The sequence below is a fragment of the Alnus glutinosa genome, chromosome 1 (genome assembly GCF_958979055.1).
Source record: "Alnus glutinosa chromosome 1, dhAlnGlut1.1, whole genome shotgun sequence".
NCBI classification, from domain to species: Eukaryota; Viridiplantae; Streptophyta; class Magnoliopsida; order Fagales; family Betulaceae; genus Alnus; species Alnus glutinosa.
This window is the reverse complement of record NC_084886.1, coordinates 10,750,950-10,771,896: the sequence shown is the minus strand read 5'-3', so window position 1 is coordinate 10,771,896 and position 20,947 is coordinate 10,750,950. Positions and strand designations below refer to the sequence as shown.

Here is a 20,947-nt window from a genome sequence, read left to right as displayed (position 1 = left end):
GAATATGGTCTACTGATTCCCCATCTCGCTTGCAAAGGCAGCATCTATCTACAATGATAATGTGCCTCTTCCTGAGATTATCCAAAGTCAGGATTCTACCTAGAGCTGCAGCCCATGTGAAGAACGCTGCCCTCGGGGGTGCCTGAGACCGCCACACACTCTTCCAAGGGAACCAAATTCCACCAGAACCCGACAGAGAATCATAAAAAGACTTTACCCTGAACTCGCCTTTCTTGGAAGAGACCCATCTAAGGCAGTCAACCCGATCCCTGTTCACCCTGGACGAGTGCAAAACCTGGAAGAAAGAAGCAAAAACATCTACTTCCCAATCATGTGCCTCTCTAACAAAACTCACATTCCACTGAATGGACCCGCCCAAAATCTCTATATTGTCAGCCACTGACGCATCTTTTACTCGAGCAATGCCGAAGAGATCAGGAAACACTTCTTTTAGAACCGTATCTCCGCACCACAAGTCATGCCAAAATCTAGTCCTACTCCCATCCCCCACCTCAAATCTAAGAAATCTAGAAAAAGTCACCCAACCTTTCCTTATGTACTTCCATAACCCTGCTCCATAAGCCCCTACAACCTCACGAGAGCACCACCCACCCACAAACTTCCAAACTTGGAGTCCACCGCAACTCTCCACCAAGCATCTCTTTCCAAGCCAAAGCGCCATAACCATTTTCCTAACAAAGCACGATTGAACACCACCAAACTCCTAATGCCAAGCCCCCCTTTTGAGATTCGGGTACAAACCCTCGTCCAACTCACCAAATGGTATTTAAATTCTTCTCCCATTCCACCCCACAGAAAATTTCGTTGTAGCTTCTCAATCCGTGCAGCAACACTCATCGGAATAGGGAACAGAGACATGTGGTAGGTAGGTAAGTTGGAAAAAGTACTCTTGATCAGGGTCACCCTCCCACCCTTGGAGAGGTATAACCTTTTCCAACTAGCCAACCGATTTTCAACCTTCTCGATAACTCCATCCCAAATGCGAGTGGCCTTGTAGGATGCCCCCAAAGGGAGGCCTAGATACTTCACTGGCAGAGACGCAACTTCACACCCTAAAATGTCAGCTAACCTTCTCACATGAACATCATCCCCCACTGGAATGAGACTGGATTTGGCCAGGGTAAACCCGAAACAGCCTCAAATAAGAGAAAGAGGCTCTGCAAATACTGCAACTTGGAGGACTGGGCATCACAAAAAATCAAGGTGTCATCAGCAAACAGAAGATGCGAGAATAAAGCATTACCTGCTCTGAAGCCATCCAACAAACCTCCACTGACCGCCGCTGTGATCATATGACTCAGAGCCTCCATAACAAACACAAACAAAAGAGGGGACAAAGGATCTCCTTGCCTCAAGCTACTGAAAAAGCCGTTAGGCGATCCATTAACTAGCACCGAGAACTTCACCGAAGAAATGCATCGAGCTATCCACGAGCACCATTTACCCCTGAAACCACACCTCCTCAACATATATAGGAGAAAATCCCAATTAACATGATCGTGCACTTTTTCCAAATCCATTTTGCAGATGACACCCGGCTCCCTTGATCTAATTCGACTATCAAGGCATTCATTAGCAATAAGGATCGGATCGAGAATCTGCCTCCCTTTGATGAAAGCACTCTGAGATTTGGAAATAACCTTTTCCAAAACCGTCTTCAATCTGTTAGCCAAGACTTTAGCAATAATCTTGTAGATACCTCCCACAAGACTTGTGGGCCGGAACTCTTTGAGAGAGTTAGCACCAGGAATTTTGGGAATTAGCGTAATAAAAGAAACATTCAGACTCTTCTCCAACACTTCTCTAGCATGAAAGTCAGAAAATACTTCCATAATGTCCAAGCACAAAACCTCCCAACAAGCTTGGAAGAAAGCAATTGTAAAACCATCAGGCCCCGGTGCTTTGTCACCTTTCATAGCAAACACTACCTTCCTAACCTCCTCCTCCTCAAAGACTCTCTCCAACCAAGTTGCTTCTGACTCTAAAATAGCGTCAAAAGAAAGATCATCCAACCGAGGCCTCCAACTGTGCTTCTCAGAGAAGAGATCATGATAGAACTGAACTACATGCTCACCTATCTCAGTCGGATCAGAAGAAATAGAATCTCCAATCAATAAGGAATCAATAGAGTTGTACCTTTTGTTTGAATTGGCTATGGAGTGAAAGAATTTAGAACATTTATCTCCTTCTTTTAACCACATCACCCTCGACTTTTGCCTCCAACTAACCTCCTCCAAAAGAGAGCATCTCTCTATCTCACTAACAATCTCTGCCTTCTTTAGAAGCTCCCCCTCACCCAAAGGCCTGCTACCTTCAATAGTATCGAGCATTTGAAGCTCTTTGAAGAGCTTGCTCTTAGTTCTCTCAACGTTACCAAAAACCTCTACATTCCATTTCTTCAAATTTTGTTTGAGAGCCTTTAACTTGCAAGCTAATACAAAACTTGGAGTACCATGAAAAGAGTACGAATCCCACCACTGTTTCACCAACCCCACAAAGCCATCCGCCTTAAGCCACATATTCTCAAACTTAAACGGCCTACTTCTTGCCAAAGTGAGAGCACAATCGAGCAGAATTGGAAAATGGTCAGAGTAAAGGCGAGGGAGCCTCTTCTGGGAAGCCACAGGAAATCTAGCCTCCCAATCAGGAGAAACAAGGAACTGGTCGATCCTGGACCAAACAAGCGGATCACTAGAAATTGACCACGTATAAGATCCTCCAGCAAGAGGAAAGTCCATAAGACCCTGATCAGAGATAAAATCACCAAAATCCCTCACGGCAGACACACTACCACCTCCTAATCTTTCGCTAGGAAATCTAGTAATATTGAAATCACCCCCAATGCACCAAGGCAAATTTCACCAACTAATGATCCCAGCCAACTCATCCCAAAGTCCCCTCCTATCACATCTGAGATTTGGACCATACACGCCTGCAAAACCCCACTCAAACAGATCAGCAACATTCCTAAATGAAATTGCAAGCGTGTAAACCCCCACGCACACATCCACCTTTTCCACCACTCTCTTATCCCACAAAATCAGGATCCCCCCGGAAGCCCCACTAGAATCCAAACAACACCAATCCACATGATTACACCTCCATAAGCTTCTCACAAAACTTCTAGTCGGATCTTTTACTTTTGTTTCTTGGAGATAAATAATATCCACCTTCCACTCACTGAGCAAGTTGCAAATCCTTAGGCGTTTGCGCCTAATATTCAGCCCCCTCACGTTCCAAGAGAGAATCTTGGGCTTCATGGCACTACTACAAGCCCTCTTGTCCTCCTTTTTCCGCGATTCGAGTAAGAGTCTTTTGCATCATAATTTATCGAGCTCTCCAAGTTCTTAATCTCCCTCTTACCCTTCGTGCATCCGACTTCAATGCGGCGTTCCTCTTCAAGACAAGTCAGAAATGCTAGCAATTGCAAATTATGACCCGCAAACAACATCCCTAAAATGGGATAAATCGCATTAGGACACTGAATAACCCAATCAGAGTGCCCCAAACCCCCCGAAGCTGGAGAATAAGCATTAAGAGGAGTACCCACTTCTGCCCCCTCACCCACTTGGAGCTCCACCAATTCAGCACCCCCGGGAGTATTGCCACTAGAGATCTCACCCTCAACTCCAACCTGCAGACCAGGAACAGCTAACTTCAAAACTGGCCCCCCCTTCCAATCACATCCCTCCCTTCCAGCACTGTTAACGCACGGAACAACCTCTTGATCTACCAACGGATGAGGCCCAAACTCATTCCCTAACAACACCCGTGGCACAATACAGAGATTGACATTTTCCAAATGTGATTGTTCCGAGAACTCCCTCGCCCGAACAGAAGTTGCCTCAGAACACACCACAGAAAGCTCACGGCTGTTCGGCTGTGACTGCTCCAAGGACCTCTTCTCCAAAACTAATCCGGACCCTGTGTTCAACTCACCCTCCTTCCTCTGACCCGGGACGTCCAACACCTGCAGTGGCTCTGAAACCACCGACAACTCAGTGCAACACACTTGTCCGGAATACTGGGTTGGCCTCGTTGAAGACTAGCGACTAAGCCCGAAGGAGAGGGTGTGGGAACCCCGGCGGCTGGGCACTGAGGATTATCCTCCCGAACGGCCAACACTTCAAAACCCAAAGGAAGCGGCGAAGGAGACGCCATCACCAACGTTCGTGTCTGGCCGTCAGATGACGGGCTACCGGTGACTGGGACAAGAGAAGGTGCCTATCTTGGGGAAGAGGCGCCTGGTGTGAAGATCCCGTCGACCAGGCCCGGTAGCGGAACAGCCCGACAAAACGAAGCACCTACACCCGAAAAATCCGAAGTGTGGCGGAGAGTTGGACCCTCCTTAGACATTAACACCTTGGTCCGGTCAACCGGACACACCAAGGGGCCTTTTCCTTTAGAAGCCCGGGTTAACTTGGAAAAAGCTAGCGTTTTTGATTTGGGCCGTGTCACTTTGAAGCCCAAAGTAGACACTGCGCGGGCCCTAGATTTGGGAACGGCACGACCCAACCCACCACCTTCAACCAAGGCTAACCCCTTCAAGCAAAAATCAATTTCTGTTTGAATCCTTTCTAACGACTCTCTGATGGCGCCCACATCGAGGCTTTCACCAACATGATTGATGCGTGCTGTAGGGAGCAACGTAGCTGAAGCTGCTCCATACCTAGTGTCAGACGCCCTTCCCATCGTAGCAGAGCACCCTGCTGGAGCCGGCGCTACCTTACCCTCTGCTGAAACTGTCCTCGCCGGTACCGACGGCACCGACGGAACCGTCTGCTTGGGCTGGCGTTTCTGAGTTGCTAGAAACCAAGGATGGTTTCTCTTCTCCTTTCTTCTGTAATTCTCCACCGGAAGTGGCTTCTGGGCTTGACAGTCCTTCACCAGAAAAGAATCATCCCGCTTCGCTGGAATTTGGGAATACATATTCCCCTCTGAGCATTCTCTGACCCATCTCGGCACTCTAGCTACTGGCCCGGCCACATCACCAAAAGGCGCATCCATCAGAGGTGTTGTCTTCGCCAAAACCTCAGCAAAACTTCTCCTCCCTCTCATGTCTGCATGAAGCTTCGGTTCAACTACCAATGCTCTTAAACCAGTTCTGAAGTATTCCAGGCATAATTCAACGCGAAACCTATTCCAGCCTTGGCCATATCTTCCCTCCAGGATGAAAATCGAGTCCTTCCTCCGATCACCATTAAACTCTTCTATGACCATGAAACCACCATGCCTATTAAAATGCCGTTGCGCAATGATCCGCGGGAACCCGTGCTGAGAATGATCCCAAAACACCCGAGAATCTTCCACACAAACCAGAGACTCAAAGGTGTTTAACAACCATGCTAACTCAGCTCTATCTAACAGGATTGACCTATTCTTTCCCTTACAACTCTCCCTGATTCGGACCCCTGTCTCCCCTCCCACTACCCCCATTTCAAACTCCTTAGATTCCATCGACCAACTACTAGAAAACCCCATGATCGAACCTCTGGGCACAAGACACTCTAACAACTACGACAATCATCTACAAGTATAAGTGCTCAGAGACATGAAGGATACTTTTACCCTTAATTGGTAATAAAATGATCATATTTTACGATGATAGAAGCTTAAGCAATATGTAAAACAGCAAGGTTTGAAATACTTGGTGGTACTTAAATGGCCAACATATCACAGAATACGAAAGTGGATCTCCTCTAGTATTTATCAGTTGTCACACGATTACTATTGTGAGTTGCTATTGCGCAGAAGATTATTTGAGATAAATATGTACGTACTATTTTTTAACTGGTAAATTACATGCACCCTGTTAGTTTTGAACCCAATATTTCATCCTCTATCCTGTTCTTACGGGAGGAGTGCCGTTTGAGCTGGCTATATACATGTATGTGCGTGCACACAAACCCTTGCACCATCATACCGACTCACATTGGGAATGCCATCATTGCATTTGGAAGCAACACAAAGCCAATAAGAACTGTAAACTTGAAATATGTATTCATATGTTCTTGTATATATGATCTAATCTGGTATCGACCAATAAAGATTTGGCGTTTCACTTTGCTAAAGGTTTCTGGTGTCTCGGTGTTAGAAAATCTGGAGTTTGGTTGTCCCTATAAGAACACCGGAGATATATAGTCTGTAGGCAATACCATAATATCATCAGAATTATATGCTGGTTACAAATAATTGAAATAACTCTTTGATTACACCCTCTCTTTTTTTTTCTTCTTTTATTTATAATCGATTCAATGTGATTACATCATTTTCTTCTTTCTTTCTGCTTGTGGTATTACAGTCTTGCAGGTTCAAGATCTGAATTTCTTCAATATAGTTATGGTCAGATTTGGCAAGAGAAAATATCATTTTGTTGAAAATATGAGACTCTTAAATTCTTGTGTACCTGCATGATATTTGTTCCACTGCTGAATTTACTTTCTACCAATGTGCCTTAGCTTGTTGATCTACAATTTATACGCCTTAACATCATGGCAAAAAGCAAGGAAGAAATGTAACTACGTTTTTTTTTAATTTACGGTTCAAATTGTGACTTCTAGCTGTAGGGTTTTACATTCTCACTAGTTATCCTTTTAGCTATTATGTCGTTTTGTAAAGTAGAGTGACAGAAGAAGATTAATAGTGCCCCTGTTTGTTGGACTTGGGAAATGGTATATTGTTTATAGTTTGCCTTCATGTAATCCATATCATTCTTGATTTATAGTACATCCTGAATTAATGGAATTTTTGTATGATCAATTTTATAACCGAATTTGGTTATAGGTTTTAAGTTCCCAATAGGCTGTGGAGAAGTCACTGTTTTTTTTTTTTCCTCAATAAATCAATCCATTTATTGTTTATTTTCCTTCAGGTTCAAAATGCTGATGATAATATTTATCCGGAAAATATCGAACCGACTCTGACATTCATTCTTCAAGAGTCGGGTATTGTTGTTCTAAATAATGAGCAGGGCTTCTCTGCTAAAAACATCAGAGCACTTTGTGATGTTGGAAATTCAACAAAGAAAGGATCTAATGCTGGATACATAGGACAGAAAGGCATTGGCTTCAAATCAGTATTCCGGGTAATGTTTGAAGAAACACTGTTATCATCATTCTTTACTCTCTCTCTCTCTCTCTCTCTCTCTCTTGATAAATAATAAGCAATCTATTGAAGTAATAAAACAGGGTGTCAACCAAGTATTCAGGTTACAAGATATCATTCTTTGTTTTCTTTGTTTCTTTTCTTTTTTTCTTTTCTTCTTCTTTTTTTCATTTTCATTTTCTTTTCTTTTTTTTGGTGTTTTTCTCTTCAAATTTAAGTTTCTTGTTTTATGCAAGTTTAGTTTAGATCCATTTTTCCCCACCTAGAAAAGGAATAGAATTGTTTTCCCCTGGTAGAAAAGTTATTAGGGTTTGTGGGTATTTTGGTCATTGTCATATTTCTCAAAACCTATATAACAAGTTGTGTGAGGTAGGGTACATAACAGTAAAGAATCTCCACCTTTTCTCTAAACCTTTCATGCAAACTATGACATAGTATCAGAACATGTTTAGGATCTTAGCCTAAACCACTCGTTTGTAGTCTTGGTTTTTCTTCCTTGTGATTGACGTTTGATATATTGGTGTTGGTGTTTACAGTCCCAGTGGTAGCACTGCTTAGCCCACACGTATTGTGCCTTGATGAAGCTCTAAAAAAGTTGTTCATAGGGACCAGAAAAAGGTCTCTGGTCGAAAAAAAAAAAAGAAAAAAGAAAATCCCTCACAACTAAAGCATTATTATCCTTGGATCCCACTGAAAATCGTGTCAATAGACCCTGATCCATAGCCTCAACCAACATCCGGCTCAATGCCTCCATAATCACCACAAACAATAAAGGTGAAAGTGGATCCCCTTGTCGCAACCCACGAGAACTATTAAAAAAGCCAAATGAGGTTCCATTCACAAGAATATAAAATCTCACCGTAGAAATATAAAATTCTATCCAAGCCCTCCATTTCTCCCCAAAAACACAACAGTGAAACAAATAGAGCAAGAATTCCCAATTGACACGATCATATGCAATCTCCAGATCCAGCTTGCATAGCACCCCAGATTCCCTTGATCGAAGTTGACTATCCAAGCGTTCATTAGCAATAAGCATTGAATCCAAAATTTGTCGACCTCCAACGAAAGAATTGTGTTGGAGATAATCTTGCCCAATGCTAACTTAAACCCGTTCGTAATAACCTTAGAAATAATCTTATTACACCCCCCCCCCCCCCCCCCCCCCACCCCAAACCAAACTAATAGGGCAAAAATCTTTCACATTCACAGCACACGTCTTCTTTGGAATCACAAAGACAAAAGTGGCATTAAGACTCTTCTCAAACTGTCCTCTATTATGGAATTCCGCAAACACAACCATAAGATCCTTTCAGTATTTCCCAACACTTTTGAAAGAAAGCCATTGTGAAACCATTTTCAATTCTAGACCATGTTTGATCTTCTTGATTATTCGACCAAGTAAATTGACCACCCTCAAGCGAAAGATCCACCAAGCTCTGCATGAATATGAATTCTGAAAGATCCACCAACCCAAACATGACCCGGGTAACCCATTCTTAAACCCGAATACAACCCTATTGTTAACCGAGTTACCCAAACATGACCCGAGTAACCCATTGTGAAGAATCGACTCTTCGTCTTTGTCTGAAAATAGCCAACTTGAGCTTAATTTTTAAAACTCTTCATGAGTTCGAGCTCGACTTGGGCTTGTGATAATTTTAAATGAGCCAAGCTTGCACATACACTATTCACTCAAGCTCGGCTCGTTTACAGCCCCATGTGGAATTAAAACAACATCCCCACACGGGCCTTTGCCTTTAGACCCAAAATAGCCCAGACCTTTTAAACCCCTCTATCGGTTCCATATCACGTGCAAACTGGCCCAGATCAAGATGCTCCATACACATGTCCGCATCCTTTCTGAGCGACAATAAGGTTTCTATAACTAGGCTTGGCAATTTTTGACACGACTCGTGAACTCGACACAAAAATACAGGGTTTGGGTCATAATCGGGTCAACCCGATTATGATACGGTTATAATCGTGTTAGCGGGTTAACCCGCTAACAAAGTTAGTAACAAACCCTAGCGTCTTCATTGTCTACATACTTTCACTTCACCGTCTTCACGCCTCCTGTTAGAGGATAAATCAAACATGCAAAAGGATCCTCAAATCAAGGCACAAAATCCTCCAAGATTGATGCTCTCTCTCACACGGCAGCATCTCTCATTTATTTCTGCAGAATCTTCTCCTTGTTTTCCTCTCCAATATCTCCCTGATTTTCTCCATGTTTTATGGGATATGATTGGATGTGATGCGATGGGCTTCATGCCCGTCTTCTTGGCTTCAGTTCACGGCCATAGCTTGCTTGGATGCGATGGGCTTCACACTTGTCTTCTTCAGACAAAGACGAAGAGTCGATTCTTCACAATGGGTTACTCGGGTCATGTTTGGGTAACTCGGTTAACAATAGGGTCGTGTTAAGGTTTAGGAATTCAACCCGATTATTAATCGGATCGAGTTTTTGTTAGACCCGATTGTGTAATCGGGTCGGTCGGGCTGACACGAACTCGACCCGTGAACCCGAATTGCCAAGCCTATCTGTAACAACTGCTCATTGAATGCTCCTTCAACAAACTGCAATGTCTCGGACCACATTTGAACAACGTGATCTCAGGGCGCAAATTTCTCCTCCTTTCCAATCTCATCCAATATGCTAAAAGGCTGGACGACAATCTTCCCCACGCTACCCTTGCTCAAGGACTTGCTTTCTGTTTCTACCCTCTGCCCTGCCACCACTTCCGCGAATGTCCGACGATCCTCCACCGCCCGCAGCTGCCCCTGATAGGGCTACTATGCTGGCTTGCGATTTGTGTCTGTTAAAAATGTTTCACCAACCTCCTCAACTGTGAAATGCAGCGCCCCCATCCACAACTATCTCGTCCTTTTGGTATGAGTACATAGCTACGTCTCCCTCCCTTTCCGTACTCCGTAATCTCCAAAAAATGCCCATAGTGATTTTGACGTTTCTACATGAGCACCGAATCTCCCACTCGACGAGACCTACAAAACTCGTTCGATGGCAGTCCATTCATCAACTCCTCCATCATTTTCAGCATCCATACCACTCTCTGGAAGCCCATTACCACCGACCAAAAGAGTCCTCTACTCCATTCGGCAAGACGAAAACCATCGTTCCCTACTCCCGATCGTAACTCAAAGGACTTCGATTCAATGTAGAAATTACCCAAATAACCCATTAATTAAATTCAAAAAGTTAGACTATGAATCAACCCTTACTGGATTGAAATCATGACCTCTAGAAATTGAAGGGGTGTGTTAGAAGAGTAATTAGTGTTAAATCACTCTAACATTGTATCAAAGCAAAGGTCCTGAGTTCGAACATTGTCTCAATCATTTACCCCCCAGTTTAATTAAATATTATGCATGTTGAACCTCATCTATTAAAAAAGAGTTTGAACTCACGCGTGAGGGAGGGTATTAAAGTATTGATTAAGGGAATAACTTCAGTTCGGACTTGGCAAAAACTAGGCCCTTTATGCCCTCTAATAGAAAAAAGACACATTAGCATATTACACCAAATGAAACTATTCAGAACACACACGATCAAAACCTCTCTTTCTCAAATCAATTGACAAGCAAAGCTCCCATTACTGTTCAATCTGCAAAGCCCCCTTTCCCGTTAATCTGCAAGCACCCAGTCACTGCCCATTCAGCGGCAATGTTTCTCAAATCTCTTGGTGGCTTTTGAATCTTTAATGGGGGAAAAGGGGGGTTTTGTGAATGAGAATAACTTTTCAAATTCGGCGGGAGTCCAATGCTGAAAAAGCCGATGGAGTGGTCTGGCTTGGGTGGTGGAAGCGTGGTCCCACACGGGCGGTACCGGAGTGGTCCAGCATCGGCATTGGTGGCATTTTCCGGCCTGGGCAATGTCGACAACGTCCAAACCCACATCGGAGAAGCAGCGTTCGGTTTGGCCTGGCTGTGGCAGCGTGTTCCAACCCGGGCGGTGGCGGCGTGGTTCGGCACTGGCGTTGGCAATGTGGTCCAGCCTGGGCGGTGCCGACAGTGTCCAGCCTGACTGTGGTGGTGCAGATTTGGGGCTGGTGGCGGTAGCATCCGGCCTTGGTAGTGCCACAGTGGGGCTGTGAGAGGGATTCAGTACATCAGCAGCATTTTAGTTTTTTATTGTTTTTAGCTGACGTGTCGACTGGTTATTGGTGGGCCAAAAACCCATATTTTCTGTCATGACTGGACAGAAGGGACTCTCATTGATTAAATGATTAAATTTACCTTTTCCTATCAGCTTAAGCTTTTGGGACAAATGATGATTTAACAATTATGGTTTGTGGGTATTTTGGTCATTGTGATATTTCTCAAAACCTATATATTATGATGGGTGAGGTAGGCTACATAACAGTAACGAGCCTCTACCTTTTCTCTATACCTTTCATGCAAACTACAACATTCACGAACTCAAAAGGGATATAGGTGCTACTCTCCAGTCATGTGGCGCTGCTTTACAAATGTTGATGTTACTTTTGTTGAGTCTCAATCATGTTTCTCTGGAGGTAATCCTCCAGAAGACTATCAATTTGAGTTGTCTTCTTCCTCTTCTATCTCTTTTCCGACTTCGAGTTCCATACCTTCCTCTTTTGTTCCCCTATCTTCCTCATGCCTTTGCCTTTGGAGGCTCTAGCTCCGTTACAGTTGTATTCTAGACATTTCACAGCCGACAATTTTTCTAAGTCCCCCCCCCTTCCCCCATCCTCCTAGCCAACAGATCATGCCTCATCATCTTAGAGCATGTTGGGATTGTATTGGGAAATAGAGCTTTTAATGCCAAAAGGAACTTTTTAAAAAAAGCTTCATTTTTAAGGTTTTCCCAAAAGTGTGTTTAGCCCTTTTTAAAGTAAAAAAATTAAAGTACTTTTAGAGTTTTTTACCAAACGGACTAGCTTTTTGTTTGGCACAACTTTTTAAGTAATAAAAGTACTTTTTTAGCTCCCTAATGCAATGGCAAACAGGCACTTTCTCTAATTCACTCCCGATTGCTCTCTGAAAAGGTACTCACTTCTGTCTAACAAGCATCCCGTCGGTAACTTTGTTTCCTATGTCTTTATCCCACCCATTTTAATTTTTGCATTTGCTTACTCGATGACTCATTATGTTGTTGGAGGATATATACTTGATTTGGATCATGATAAATCAATCCGTTGATTTTTCATGTTTCAATTGCATCCCATGCTTTATTGTGGATGTCAGGTTGACCCAGGTTTATTAAAATGGTGTTTGATGTGGCTCAAGGTTATGATTCTGTAACTCCAGCAATGAACACCTACAATCGCAAAAGGTTCAGAAGCAGATTATTTAGTATTGAGGCTCATCTTCAATTTAGTCACTCACTTCTTTGACTATGTTCATCTTTCTTATGCAGTCCAAAGTTATTGTGGTTGTTGGGTGTTCTACCCAAGGTTGTTAAAATGTAATTAATATAAAGAATTTGAACATTTTATTAGTATTATGATTCTGTACTCCAAAAGTGGACATGAAAAATTGAATGAAGTTTAGAAGGAGATTTTAAAGTAGGTGTTTAAAGGCTCATCTCCCATAAAGAGTTTAAACATATTTAGGCACTCAACTGTTTTTTACTATTAATAAATGAGTCAAAGCTATGTTTTAAAGCACTCTACTTCTTTTAGACATTTGACATAGTAGTGGAAAAAGTTGAGAGACCTGGCGTAGAAGTTGTTACTTTCTGATTGTGAATTGTATTTTTATATGATTTTTTGTTGAAATAGAGTGGTGGTTTACTTTTTGGTTTATCAAATTAATGGTTATACTATATAAATGAACGGTTTTCATGAATGTGGGGTGGTCAATCTGCAGGTCACAGACGCTCCAGAGATTCATTCTAATGGGTTTCATATCAAATTTGATATCAGTGAGGGTCAGATTGGTTTTGTTGTGCCAACAGTAGTACCTCCATGTGATATTGACTTGTATAGTAGGCTGGCTTCTAGTGACACTGATCAATTGGATGATAAATGCTGGAACACTTGCATTGTCCTTCCTTTCAGATCGAGATTATCAGACCTAACTGTCATGAAGAGCATTATGACTATGTTTTCAGATCTTCACCCGTCTTTGTTGCTTTTTCTTCACCGGCTTAAGTGTATTAACTTCAGAAACTTACTCAATCATTCGCTCATTTGGATGCAAAAAGAAATCATGGAGGATGGCATTGTTAGGATTTCACATGGAAAAGAGAAAATGACATGGTTTGTGGCATCTCAAAAGTTGCGGGCAGATAACATTCGTCGTGATGTGCAAACAACAGAAATCTCTATAGCATTTACATTGCAGGAATCAGTTGACGGGGGTTATTTTCCACTTTTAGACCAGCAGCCTGTTTTTGCATTTCTTCCTTTAAGAACTTATGGGCTGAAATTTATTCTTCAAGGTGATTTTGTTCTTCCTTCATCTAGAGAGGAAGTTGATGGAAATAGTCCCTGGAACCAGTGGTTGTTGTCTGAGTTTCCTGGTTTGTTTGTTAATGCGGAGAGATCCTTTTGTGATCTTCTGTGTTTTAGAGAGAATCCAGGAAAAGCTGTGTCAGCTTTCATGAGTTTTGTTCCACTTGTTGGGGAAGTTCATGGTTTCTTTTCTTGTCTTCCCAGGTTGATTATTTCTAAATTACGTATGTCAAACTGCTTACTCCTGGAAGGAGGAAGTGACAAATGGGTTCCTCCATGCAAGGTTCTAAGAGGTTGGAATGAACAGGCACGCACTCTTCTTCCTGGTGGTTTGCTTTCTGAGCATCTTGGCCTTGGATTCCTGGATAGAAATATAAAAATGTCTGATTCATTAGCAAGGGCACTGGGCCTAGAGGAGTATGGACCCACGATTCTACTTAAATTTATATCCTGTTTAAGTCACATGGAAAATGGCATCAAATCAATTGGCCTGAGTTGGTTGTCTTCTTGGCTAAATGCTCTTTATACAATGTCATTCCATTCTTCTGGACAATTTTTCTTAAACTCCGATACAGAAATGGATCTCATAGAGAACCTCCGAAAAATATCGTTTATTCCCCTTTCAGATGGTACATACAGCTCAGTGGATGAAGGTACAATCTGGTTACACTCTGATGCAGTAAGCACTAGGTTTGATGTTGAGCATGGATTTGAAGCTTTCCCAAATTTATTTATGAAACTTCGGACTGTAAGTCCTGCCCTCTTTACTGCATCAACTGTTGGTAATGGTAGCTCATGCGTTGACATGACTTTGGTAGACAACATAACCAAGATTCTTCATAGAATTGGTGTCCGGAAGTTGTCTGCTCACAAAATTGTGAAGGTGGACATCATGCCAGCTGTAACAGATGGCAGAAATACAAATAGTGACAAGAATTTGATGACGGAGTATCTTTGCTTTCTAATGATTCACCTACAGTCTAGCTGCCCCGATTGTAGTCTTGAAAGGGAGTTTATAATCTCTGAATTACGAAATAAAGCTTTCATTCTAACAAATCATGGCTTTAAACAACCTGTTAAGGTGCCAATTCATTTCAGTAAAGCATATGAAAATCCAGTCAATGTAAATAAGTTGCTCAATGTTGTAGATATGAAATGGCATGAGGTTGACACCACTTATTTGAGGCATCCAGTCACTGAATTGTTATCATGTGGGCCAACAAAATGGAGGGAATTTTTCCAGGAAATAGGTGTCATGGATTTTGTGCAAATACTTCAAGTTCATAAGACTGTTGCTGATATATCTCCTACCATTTTTAGGAATCTAATGCAGGAAAGAGACCTTATTTCCCCTGAATCAATTGTCAAAGATTGGGAATCCCATGAATTGGTCCATTTAATATCCCTATTGTCCAAAAATGGTATGCGGAAAAGTTGTATATATCTGTTGGAGGTTTTTGATATGCTATGGGATGGTTATTTTAGTGACAAAGCTACAGGTTACTGCAGTCCTAAATCTGGTGGAGATAGCAAACCCTTCAAGTCTTCATTTATGAGCAGCATTTGTGATGTCCAGTGGGTAGTATCTAGCATGGATGATGCACTTCACTATCCCAAAGATTTATTTTATGATTGTGATGCAGTACGCTCTATTCTTGGTGCTTCTGCTCCATATGCTGTTCCGAAGGTTAGTATGATATACTAGTGTTCTCTTTTGCACTTTTTATTTTATTCTTAGTTTTTCTAGTCTTTCTTCAATTCTGTTTAGAGAGAGAGAGAGATTCTCCCAGAGTAAGATCTATCTGCTTCATAAGGCTGCCAGTCTCAGCTAATGGGCGAGCCCGAACTCAAGCTCACACAAGATTTTTCTCTTAACAAGCCAAGGTCAACTTGAGCTCGACTCGAGCTCTGTACCTATAAACAATCCAAGCTCAGGCGAGTACTGGTTGTGCGAGCTCAGCTCAAGTGTAAACAAGCCAAGTTCGCACAGCTACTACTCGCCCAAGCTCGGATTGTGCAAAGCCCTAATTATGAATGTACAAAAAATCTGCAGTTCAGAGCTAGCAAAGATGTGAATCTTGCTAATGGCTCTTTTTAAATGCTTGTCATTGAAGGGATCTACACTGGACTGCTAAAATCTGTTGCCTTCTGGCAACTAACTGGTTTGCGCAGTGGGTGACTGACATGAATCAGAAATGGGGTCCATGCCATTTTGGGTTTTGGCTTTGCTAGCTCTAGTGCAACATATCCAGATGTTTGACCATTTAATAAATGTGACAACAATTGATGTATAAAAGTTTGTTAATGCTATATATAGGTTAATACACACACACACACACGTAAAATCTTTAAAAACATATTTTCATTTGTTATGTTACTCATCAAGGATTATTGTGTAACATGATGTGAGATATGTTGTTTGACAACCCAAAGGGGTAGCTTAATTGAATGGGGACCACGCCTCATGAAACGGGGGTCACTTGTTCGAATCTCTCCTTCCGATTCCCCTTGGGGCTAATTACTTATAAAAAATAGGGTGAAATACCTTACACACCCATGTGGTTTAAAAACTTTATTTTTTGTTTCCTGAGTTTTCCTTTTTATCATAGGAGATACCTATGCTATGGGAAAAAACGGAAATGGTACCTCCGTTCATTTTTCCATCCAAAACTAACGTCCCGCCATGTCATCCTACACGTGTCGGTGTACTTGTGTGACACCTGTCCCCAGAACTATGTCAACGCTGACATGGGCACCCCATTTTGGCTAAGGGGGTGGTTGAGCCACGTCAACGCTGACATGGCTCTGGGGACAGGTGTCGCACAAGTACGCTGACATGTGTAGGATGACATGGCGGACATTAGTTTTGGACGGAAAAATGAACGGAGGTACCATTTCTGTCTTTTTCCATATTAGAGGTACCTTCTATGATAAAAATGAAAACTTAAGGGGCAAAAAATAAAGTTTGTAAACCACAGGGGGCAATTAGGTATTTAACCCTCAAAAATAAATAAAAGATGTGCCGTTTGACAAACTATAAAATAACATGGTATTAGTTTATTTTTCTCTTTTTATTTTGTCAAATAGCAAAAAAGTACAATTAAGTTGTTGTTTTTGTTGTATGCCTACTAGCTATGTTTGATTTCATATTCATACACCTTAATGGAGTTATTAACTTCAGCTGTATGAAACTGCTGCATCTCCCTATATAATGGTAGGACTTAACTGACATAGATTTCTACAAGTTCTTTATTGTTCTATGTTTTTATTATTGAAACAGGTGAGAAGTGGAAAGTTAGTGAGTAATATTGGATTTAAGATTAAAGCTACCATTGATGACATTTTGGAAACTCTGAAAGTATGGAAGAGATCTAAGACACCTTTTAAGGCCAGGTATTGCTCCATCTCATTCACTAAGTTAGATCTTCGACATTTGTTAACTGAAAGTTAGATCATTTTGTTGTTAGTAACTGTTCTTTCCTGCTGCCTATTGAAACTAATTTAATGCTTTTTTAAAAAATAAAAAAATAAATTACTACATAGGGCCATAATCTTTGATTTCTCTTTTCTGATTAATTGAATTCTTCATTCATAATTTGCAGTATTTCTCTTTTCACATAAAAAAATCCATGTGGTTTTGCTATTTCTTTTCTTTTCGAGAAAAGTACTTATTTAGTTTATCAGTATCTTGGGTTTTTGTTCTGTTTTGAGCATGTTAGTGGTGTAATAGTCCCACATCTAGATGTATATTGCACTATATACATAAGTTTTGTCCAATACTGTTTTTCTTTTACTTATAGATGGTTAAAGAGGAGTATAATGTGTATATATATATATATATATATATATATGTGTGTGTGTGTGTGTGTGTATGTGTGCGCGCGCGCGTATATGTATATATGTATGTATAGAATTATTGTGCAATGGTGCCAACGTTAGTGCACTTCTCAAAGCCACCAATCAAACTAATGCCAATGCTTCAACCATGTTGTTCCTGTAGTATCATTTGAGAAAATCGTATACTTGAATTACTCTTCTAATCATAGTCTAATTCTCTTTGAAAATGGATGTTGCAGTATTCACCTGAATTGGTTTTTATTTGTTCACCACTTCAAATGGTACTCTCTTTCTTCACACGACTTTATTCTATTCCGGTTCGACATGGAGAGGATGATAGGTTAGTTTGGAGCCTCTCCAAGAGGGGTTTATGAAGTTTTAAATAAACAAAATGGCCCTTCATTTCTTGGAAGAGTATCTGGTGTGTAATGGCTCCAACGAGGGTGGCATTTTTTGTATGGACCGCAGCGTTAGGTAAAATTTTGACGCATGACAATCTGCGGAAGAGAAATGTGGTAGTGATTGAGTGGTACTGTATGCGTAAAAAGAGTGGGGAATCCATTGAACATCTGTTACTTCATTGTAAAGTTGCTCGCAATCTATGGAGTTACATTTTGACTTTATTTGGGGTAGAGTGGGCTATGCCTTGAAGGGTGTTGGATTTGTTGACTAGTTGGGGCGCTTCGTTTGGGTGTGGTCCAGTTAAGGAAGTTTAACGATTTGATCCGTTGTGTTTAATGTGGTGTCTTTGGCGGAAGCGGAAAGCGCGGCACTTTGAAGATATAAAATAAATAAATAAATAAATAAAATGCTTAGTGATGCTTCTACAAATATTGAAGCATTTTTCTCCTAATGCTGGTATGGACAAGTTTATGTAAATCTTGATTAGAACTTTAATGTAACTGAGGTAAGTATTGAAATAAATAGGAACCAATAAATCTAGATAAGGTTGTTAACTGCATTCTTGAGCCTTTTTATAGAGGTTTTTATTTAGCTTTTATATTTATCTCTCGAGAGTGCATGCAAACTAAGGTATTTCTTTTTTCTTTTTTTTTTGGGGGTGCTGTTTGGTTTATGAGTGATATTTCTGGTAATACTATAAGTTTTGCGAACTTGTGTGTGTAAGCAAGTTTGTGCCATGTCTTCTTGGAGGTGTGTTAGCTCACTGCATCGAGGTTGGATAATGTTAGAAAAGCTTCTTAGGGTTAAAATGGTATTTTGGTCTTTGTATTGAATTTCGCAATATATATATATATATATATATATGAGTTAAAGTGGCTACGTAGAAAACACGTAGCCTCTTCTTTCTCTATTTTCTTCCCATACAAACCCTACAATATGGTATCCAAGCAAAGATACTAAGTTCGAATTTTGACTTCGTTATTCACCCTCCATTTCAATTAAAAATCTCATGTGTTAGGCATCACTTGTAGAAGGGAAATTTGAAGCTACACGTGAGAGAGAGTGTTAGAATTTAATTTAAATTATGAAGTCTACTGTTTTTTATCATCTTAAGCTTTTAAAATTAATGATGATTTAACATGGGATCGGATCCTACAGTTTGATTACAGCCCACGCCTCTCACTGTTTCCACTCCTCTCTTCTCCTTCCTTTTGTTTATTTATTTATTTTTTCTTTCCTGTCTTTCTTTATTGATTTAAAACTTCTGAACATTGGGCTTCATGCTCATGATTTGGGGTAGATGGTGCCAACATCTCCATCTTCAGTGGTGTGATGATGTCGTCATCATCCCTACCATTAGCTTCGTTGTCATCGGTGGTTCTGGTGTAAATGGTAGAACCGGTCTTGCGGCTACTTTGGTATGAGTTCTATCCTGAATAGAAGCAATTAATCAGGATGATTGATGTGTTGGCTGACATAATCTATGGTGGTTGGTGACATATGCAGTGACTGGAGAGTTGCAGTGGTCATAGGTTGAAAAGTTTGCTTTGGTGGCCAGTTGAGTTGACGTCGAGCTGTTGCTTTGTGGGTGTCAATGGAGTCTGTGGCTACCGTTATTGTTATCGCCGGTGAAGTCTACCTATCTCTAGCGTGTTGTTGGAGAAAGGGTGCTTGTTTGGTTGCTAGTGGTTTCTATTCCTTATGGCTATTTTGGTCATTGTTATATTTTTTTTATACCTATATAATAGGATGTTTGAGGTACAAGAGTAACATGCCTCTACCTTTTTTCTAGATCGTTCATGGAAACTACAACATTCATAAATATTTAGCCAAAAATAAAAGATTATGTAACCCAATTTGTGTCTTTGTATATAATATTAAAGAAATTAACTTTAACATTGTTTATAAAATTTTATAGAAAACGTTCGTCATAAATCTTAGCCAAAAATAAATACTAATCACACGTTTCACTTAAAAGGCTTAAAAGTGACTAAATGCACGTTTTACTCAAAAGGGACTAAATCCTCTTTCTCCTTTGCTGTTTGTGGTGGTTATAGAAGCGCTTAGTAGGATGTTGAATGAGTCTATGCTCCAAGGCTTGTTGACTGGTTTCTCGGTAGGTATAAGGGATAATGAAGCTTTAGTGGTGAATCATTTGTTTTTTGTAGATGATACCCTAATTTTCTGTGAGGCACAGGCTAAACATGTTCGAAATCTGAGGTGTACCTTTTTATGTTTTGAAGCGGTGTGAGGGCTGAGAATTAATCTTGGAAAATCCAAATTGGTCCCTATTGGTGAGGTGGAGGATGTGGAGTCGTTGGCACATATCTTGGGTTGTAGAATTGGGTCTCTACCAATGACATATTTGGGTCTACTGTTAGGGGCATCGTTTAAATCTCTTCCTATTTGGAATGGGGTTATTGAGAAGGTTGAGCGAAGGCTAGCTAGTTGGGAAAAGCTTTATTTATCTAAGGGTGGTAGGGTGACATTGATTCATAGTACACTATCCAGCATTCCTACCTATTATTTATCTCTGTTTCCCGTTCCTGTGAGTGTAGCTAAGAAATTGGAGCGGCTTTAAAGGGAGTTCCTGTGGAATGGTATGAGGGATGAGACTAAATTTCATTTAGTAAATTGGCATCAGGTTTGTTCTCCAATCAAGGTTGGTGGTTTGGGAGTTCGTAATATTATTAAATTTAACCAAGCCTTATTGGGGAAGTGGTTATAGAGGTTTTCGCAGGAACGTGATGCGTTATGGAGATTGGTGATTGAGGTGAAGTATGGGAGTGTGAGGGAGGTTGGAGCTCTTTACCGGCGACAGGGCCTTATGGTGTGAGTGCTTGGAAGTTTATCCGAAGGGGGTGGGATACTGTAGCCAAGTACTTGCGTTTCGAGGTGGGTGAGAGGTCTCATATTCGCTTTTGGCATGATTTATGGTGTGGGAACAAGCCTCTCAGGTTATGCTATCCGGCTTTGTACTCTATTGCTCATTCCCCGGATGCTTTGGTGGTGGATAATTTGTCTGTGGTAGGAGGTGTGGCTCATTGGAATGTATTCTTTACGCGATATGCTCAGGATTAGGAGGTGGAGATGGTGATATCATTCTATGAACAGTTATACTCTAGTCGGATTCGGCTCGGAGA

The 20,947-nt window shown here is 41.1% G+C and overlaps 1 protein-coding gene across 3 annotated transcripts in view; it reads left to right on the top strand.

The window, feature by feature from the left end:
* LOC133872069 (protein NO VEIN-like) overlaps window positions 1-20,947 on the top strand; it is an 84,689-nt gene that overhangs the window by 49,420 nt on the left and 14,322 nt on the right. For 2 of the 3 annotated variants that reach the window (XM_062309597.1, XM_062309582.1), the window contains 3 exons: window positions 6,893-7,105; window positions 12,979-15,252; window positions 16,846-16,958. In XM_062309597.1, coding sequence (XP_062165581.1) covers window positions 6,893-7,105; window positions 12,979-15,252; window positions 16,846-16,958 — 2,600 coding nt within the window. The remainder of the gene's footprint in view (window positions 1-6,892; window positions 7,106-12,978; window positions 15,253-16,845; window positions 16,959-20,947) is intronic. The other variant, XM_062309590.1, reaches the window with a different exon arrangement.